The sequence below is a fragment of the Gavialis gangeticus genome, unplaced genomic scaffold (genome assembly GCF_001723915.1).
Source record: "Gavialis gangeticus isolate Ggan-Ray unplaced genomic scaffold, GavGan_comp1, whole genome shotgun sequence".
Taxonomy (NCBI): Eukaryota; Metazoa; Chordata; order Crocodylia; family Gavialidae; genus Gavialis; species Gavialis gangeticus.
This window is the reverse complement of record NW_017729018.1, coordinates 14,271,474-14,278,199: the sequence shown is the minus strand read 5'-3', so window position 1 is coordinate 14,278,199 and position 6,726 is coordinate 14,271,474. Positions and strand designations below refer to the sequence as shown.

The window sequence follows — 6,726 nt, the reverse complement described above, 5'->3', positions numbered from 1 at the left end:
GCGCCGCGGGGGCGGCTGGGTAGTGTAGTCCTGGCGTCACCGGCGGAGCACGTGTGAAGGGTGGGGCGGACGCACGAGGCTGCCAGGCGGGGCCCGTGCGCTCGGGCTGCCCGCGGTGGGTGCGCATAGCCCTCGTGGGAGGGGTGCACAGCGCTGCTCGAAGGCCCTTTCATGCCACCCCGCCCAGGCGCTGAGCACCGCTCCCCTGGGCAGGTGGCACCGGCTCACCTGGCGCCGCATGGGAGTGACCTTACCTGTGCCCACACAGGTGCCCTTCTCTGGGGACGCGGAGCAGCCCTGAGACGTGTGCGCCCCCAGCCCGCGCCCGGGGGAAGGGAGGGTGGTCCCGCGGGCTTGCGGCAGCAGGGACTCCTTCCCTGCTGTGGTGTTGGGGTCAGGGCCCCAAGTATGCCCCCCCCCGCGTCTCTGCTGTTGGAGGGGTGGGCTGGAAGCAGCTAGACGGATCTGCTCCAGCACCCCTTGGCTGCAAGCTGGCCTGGGCATGGTGCCGCAGACCACGGCGGACCAGCTGGAGGACGTGCCGGCTGCCCTCGCCGTGCCGCCCTCCTGAGGGCGGGTGCCTAAGCACCGGGGTTATCTGGAGCACAGGATGTGGTGGAGGAGCCGGCCTGGCACCCACCATGGCTCCCGTGTTGGCGTTGCTTCCTTCCTCTGTTTGGAGAAGCTCTTCCTTTCCTGCCTAGGCAGTGAAGCAAAACTGGGCAGGGGGAAGCATCTGCAGCGTACAGCAGCCTTGCCTCCTCACTGCCATTGGTGCTCCCACGTCCTACGCTCGGCCTCTGCAGCCAGAGAGCAGCAGGTGAAGCTGGGGCTCTCCAGCGCTTGACCGGAAAGCCAGAGCTCACCCATGCTAAGTAGTTTCAAAATGGATGCATCACGTTGCTGGTGTCCTTGGAGTGGGTCCCAGCTCCCAGCCCAAGCTGCTGAGGTCCCCTGCCCAGCATGGTGCTAGCTGTGGGCCCGTGGCTCTTGCCCCCACACCACAGGCAGGGTAGCGGGCAGCAGGGCAGCCATCAGCGGTCACCCTGCCCTGTTCAAGGAGTTTTCTGGAGCCAACAGGCTGGCACAGAGCAGCTGCCCCAGGTAAACAACACGTGGGAGCTGCCAGGTGCTCTGGGCAGCTGGGTCAATAGAGACGCAGGCTGGCTTCTCAGTCACTCGCGGCTGACTTGTGTCTTTAGGAGCTGCTCCAGGGGCCCTGGAACGAGCTTCCGACCAGCACTGAGCTCTCCAGCAGCCCGTGGCTGTGGGGCAGGTTACATCCCTGGGTGAACAGGGAGACATGAGCTACTGGCTTCAGAGCACCCTCTTCTACCCCCAGCCTCCCCCAGGGCTGGCCTAGAAGGGAGAGGCTGCACTGGCCTCAACCCTGCCACCGGCTGGCCCCTTGCTTGGCCAAACAGAGTAGCTGCCACTTGGCTCCCACTCTTGTGGTTCGTTGCAGGCTGGTCCAGCGACCCCCGTACTTGGCCTCACTTAAAGAGCCGCTGCAGGGCAGCTCCAAGGGTCAGCACACGACTGAGTGCCAGGCCCCACATGCAACACAGCGTGGGGCCAGGCATAGAGCTCTGTCCGGCTGCAGGCAGCTGAAGGATGAGCAACAAGGAATTCCCCTTGCACTTCCAGGCAGGCAGCCATAGGGGCAGGGAGCAACCTCTGGGGCTGATGTGCAGCGTCAAGGAGCTCAAAGGGACCTTAAGAGCAACCCCTTGCTGCCAGCACTGCTGCTGGCTTCTCTGCTGCCCTCCACCCGCTGCTGGGCAAGGCTGGTCAGCAACACCCACTGAGTCTGTGCCACAAACAACTGGCCATGCAAGGGTCCCCCAGGCACGAGACACTGCTGGGCAGGCTAGAGGAGCCTCCGCTGCACCCAGTACAACACAGACCAGCAAACTAGGGTGGCTTCAGGAATCTGCCACCCCTGTGGCCCCTGCTGCATTATGCTGGAAATAAAGAGGCCCTGGGCACAGGAGATGCAGTGAGACCTGTCCTTTAATTGGGGGTTTCACAGCGAAGTCAGAAGAGAGGGCAGGGCCGTGCCCACAGACAGCAGCTGGGCCCTGGGGCACAGCACAGAGACAGAGCAGCTGGGAAATGCAGGCACAGGAACCGAGCTGGCCAGAGAGCTGCAAGGCGGAAGAGGTGGCCCAGGCAGGGGGAATGCCGGGAGGCCGAATCTAGGATGCAGCCAGGAGGAGGTGGAAGTGGGGACACTCAGGCCTTCCCCTCCTGGGTTGTTCCTGCCAGCTCTCTCTGCCACCAGGCATCGTGGGCATGGGACAGCTCTGAGCTGTGTCTCCCATGGCCCCAGCACGCTGGTGAAGGGGGGGGCATGGGCCAGCAGTGTGCCCATGCAGGCAGCCCTCCTGGAGAGCTCTGGGAGGCTCACGGCTCCTGCACTGCTCCGGCAGCAGGCTGCATCTAGGGTGGGTGCTGGGGACCCCCTATGCAGGAAGCAGAGCTCAGCATCAAGCAGCATGCTAGAGTCCACTATAGGGGGAGCCGCACAGCTGGGATGGCCAGCGCTAGCAGGGCTGGGGCAGGCAGCCGAGGCCGCGCTCGCTCCGCTGCTGGACCTGGCAACAACCAGCTGCATCCATGGGTCAGGGCGCTCTGAGAAGCCCCCCAATGCAGGACAGGGCAGGGCAGAGCAGCCAGCCCAGGGACCCCAGCCCACACACGCAGGGCTGGCCTGGGCTCCTTCCCTCCCAGCCCTGCTCCTTCTGCTGAGGCCACAGAAAGAGCTGCACCCCTAAGCACACAGGTGCTGCTCCTTGCCTGGCGAGGACACCACGGTGGGTGGCACCAGCTGGGTCACGTGGGCTGCTCTACTACCACCGGGTGCTGCAGGGGCGAAGGTCACAACAGCCCTGTGCAGGGGAGCCTCTCGTACCCTCTCCTGCTGCAGAGCACCCCTGGCAGCCACGACTGGGGCAGGAGCTTGGTGCCTGGACTGGGCAGCAACTTGGGGCTTTCATCCTCTACGTACAGGTATAAGCCAGGGCTTCCCATCCTAGCAGAGCGACTGCGGGTGTGAGGAGGGGGCAGGGGTGAGTGCTGGATCTGTCACCAGGGGCACCGATCACCTCCAGCAGAGAGAAGTCGTCGTCATCATTGTCGTTTTGGCAGTGCATGGGGAGGGAGCGCTGCACCGAGCTGAGCTCACCTTGCCAGGCCCAGCACAGCCGCTCCCCAGGCCTCTCACAGACTGGCATCAGTTCCTGGCAGCGATGACAACCGACAAGGCCACACCACCCAGCGCCACGGCCGTCGCGCCAAAGAGCCACTTCCAGGGAATCGACTGGAGGGAATGAAAGTACTGATGAGCACGGCCGGACATGAAGCCCTCCTCAGCACACCCCGGCCCAGCACAGAGGCCTGCTCCAGCAGATGGGGAGCACGAGGGGCCAGTCCCAGGCTGCTCTTGGACTAGCAACCCCACTCCCAAGCTGCGGCCGAGACACCGCGGCCAGAACTCCTCTGCCTGCCAACTGGAGGATCCCAGCACAGGCAACCACTTCGATCAGAGGCCCAATCTCTCCAGCTGGCACTGCCGCCAGAAGCAAAGCAGCAGCTCTGTTTTTCCCCAGTGAGGCAGGAGCACTCCAGCAGGCACAAGACAAGGATGTCCATATGCGCCTGGACACTGCACCCCCGGCACAAAGGAGTGGGCCCACAGCGAGCTACCACCCACCAGAGACCATGGAGGAGATGCCACGTGTCCTCCCCTCCCCGTGTCCGCACACCCCTGCCACTCACCCAGGGTGACTTGTCTTTGCATTTAACAGGGGTGCTGCCAGGGCTGGGATTCCCCAGCATCTTTCTGTACATCTCTGTCTCCACAGTCTTCTGGTCCGCGTGCTTCTTCACCAACTTGGAGAGCTCTGCGTGGATTGTCTGGGGACAAGAGCTTGCACATAACTGGAATGACCAGTCCCCTCTCCCTGGCCCAGCCCGTCTCCAAATGGAGAGGAGCTCCCTGCAGAGCAGAGCAGAGCAGAGCTCAGTGCCAGCGGGGCTGGGGACTGCCCGTACCACCCTGGGTTTTGCGGGTGCTGCGTGATGCAGCTCCGACACACTCACTACTGCTCATCGCTGGGGCAGGAGATGGCAGGGACAGAGCCTGTTTGCCCCTGCCAGCCAGGCCATCTCTAGCAGGGCTCACACCAGTCCCAGTCCCGGGCTGCCTGGATCCCTCCTCCAGCACCTCGACCCTATCCCAGACCAGCCTGCATCTGTGAGAACTCGCCAGACCCCTCCAACCCCAGGTCCCTCCGAGCACCCAGGAAGCAGCTGCGTGTCCTGCCCGGCTGGGGCTGCTGGCCAGGGCAGAGCCTTCCAGAGCACAAGGGACTCCAGCAGGGCTGGCATCTCCTCTCCAGCGAGGGCAGGACACAGGATGGTCTCCGAGGACGTGCTGGGCAGCACAGGCCCTGCAGCTTGCAGCCTCTCCCAGGGCGAAGCCACAGTCAGCACGGCACACCTTATGCCACGAGACCGAAGTCACGCCTGGGCCTGAGCTCCTGGCAGCCGGGTCTGTAGGTGCTCGGAAACGACCAACGAGCGGAGCCAGCTGCGCCAAGCCTCACTCTCCTGCCTGACAGCCCGAGGTTTGCCTCTCCGCACTGAGGCCCAGCTTGGGTTTGATTCCCTTCCCTCCACTGCCACTCACGTACTGCTAGCGGGCGCGATAGGCCCGCCGTGCCCCAAAGTGCAAGGCAATTCTGAACAGGTTTTGACCGAGCTCAGATTCTCGCCTTTCTGAGCACAACAGGGAGGGCCCGACCTCCGGAGACCAAGCTTGGCAAGATCCAGCTCACAGGAAGCAGAGCCCAGCAGCAACCTCGCCACCCAGAGAGGTCTCCGGGGGCGTTAAGACTAATAAGAAGTTTTTGCCCATGCAGCACAGAGCAGGCAGAGACCTGGAAGCCAGTGTGAAGCTGGACTCCAGCAGGACCTCTCAGCCCTGCTGCACTCCCCAGCACCTTCTGCGCTTGCTTAGCAGCTGTAGTCGTTCACCAGGGCCCAAGAACATGGACTGAGATCTGCTCCCTCCAGAGCAGGTCATTGCGCGCCCAGAAGCAAAGGTAAAAGCCACCAGGTTCCCCGAGGGGCAGGCCAGCCCCAGCACAGCTGGGAACATCGCTCCAGCTGCCAGTTGCACACAGCTCTTGCTCCAGCATGCCCTGTGAAGGTCCCTGTGCTGCAAGAGGTCCCCCCTCAACTCTGCCCTTGAGGCTGCAGCATCTGGCACGCACCCCACCGGGCTCTGGGCCAGGGCCCCAGATCCTTCCGAGCAGCGGCTCTCCGGTTCCCAAAGCCCACGTCAGAGCAGGCGCAGGCCCGGAGGAGCCCGAGCGGGAAGGACACAAGCGTCCTGGCAGGCATCCCGACCCTTGGCCCCGGCCCCAGGCTCAGGCGGTGGCGCGGCGCCATCTGCTGGGGGCTGGGCTGCTCGGGGCAGGCGCGCCGGCGGCTCGCAGGCAAAGGTGCCTCCACCCCCCGAAACAGCCGGGTGCAGCGGGGTGGACCCCGGCCTCCCCTCCATCCCTTCACTGTGCACCATGGCAGGCCCTCCCCACCTTCCTCCCAGATTTCCTCTTTTAGGGCCTTGGAAGAGAAGTGGGGGGTTCACTTTCCAGTTCTCACAGGGGGGCAGGAAAGGGGCTTCTCTTCCAATGGAAGTTTTCACTTTTGTTTCACGGGAATAGATTTTGGTTCTGGGGGAACGCACGTAAGCCGGCTGCTGCTGTGAGAAGGGGGAGCCAATTGCGTCGCATTGTGGGGGCGCATCGTGGGGGCATTCTGGACGGCGACAAGCAAGGGCAGGCCGGTCTGGGGAGTGCTGCTTCCACCAGGCCCAGGCTGTCGGCTGGCTCCATTCAGCTAAAAGCAGCCCTTGATGCCCAATGGCTTTTGTGCGAGCTGCAGGTCCGTAGCCAGAGCAGTCTCTGTCCATGCAAGGGCAGCGAGGCGCTGGCATCCTGCCCAGCTTGTGCAGGACCGGAGTCTGAGCATCAGCGTTATTTACTTGTTTTGCAACAGGCAGCAGGTTCCCGACCGGCAGCCCCAGGAGCCAAAGTCTACTCTGGGCCAGAAGGACGAAGCTACGCAAGTAGATTGCTGTTTTGCACCAGCTGTAATCTCATACATGACCAAATCATGAACTACGTCACTCCGCCTGCCAGATCATTGCAGCTGCTTCCCTGGCAGCCTCACAGCCAGCACTTTGCTGTACTTGTTCTACTGGTCATGGCAGCGTCCTACATTTGGGTCATTTCCTTTCCAAGCACATTAAAAGGGACGAGATCCCTGAGCCGTCCCTGCTCACAGGCATAGCGCGCAGGGAGTGCTGGCAGCCCAGCTTCCACCACTGCTCACATCCCATGTGCTCAGCTGCTGGTTTGCCCCCTCCAACCAGCACAACTGCTCTTTCATCTCCTCTCCCCGACATAAAGACAAGTTCCTGAGCTGACTAACGTGAGCTAAAACCGCAGGACGATGAGACCGCACGTTGCTTGGTCCAAGCCAGCAGCTCAGGACAGAGGACCTGGCGCGCTAACTTGAGTTACGAACATGCCTGCTCTTGAGCCTGGCACATGCCACAACAGTGCATGCTCCACAGGGAAGGGGCTGCTCACCCACCATGTGTGTTCAGCACTGGGTGTGGCAGGGCCTAATCCTGATTTTGGCCGTCAGGTGCTA

At 63.1% G+C, this 6,726-nt stretch overlaps 1 protein-coding gene across 1 annotated transcript in view; it reads right to left on the bottom strand.

Moving 5' to 3' along the window:
* Positions 1-1,995: 1,995 nt before the first annotated feature.
* FKBP8 (FK506 binding protein 8) overlaps positions 1,996-6,726 on the bottom strand; it is a 14,223-nt gene continuing 9,492 nt past the window's right edge. Inside the window, exons 8-9 of the mRNA XM_019513635.1 lie at positions 3,781-3,918; positions 1,996-3,322 (exon numbers count right to left, since the gene is read on the bottom strand). Of these exons, the coding sequence (XP_019369180.1) occupies positions 3,236-3,322; positions 3,781-3,918 (225 nt within the window). The 3' untranslated portion in view covers positions 1,996-3,235. The remainder of the gene's footprint in view (positions 3,323-3,780; positions 3,919-6,726) is intronic.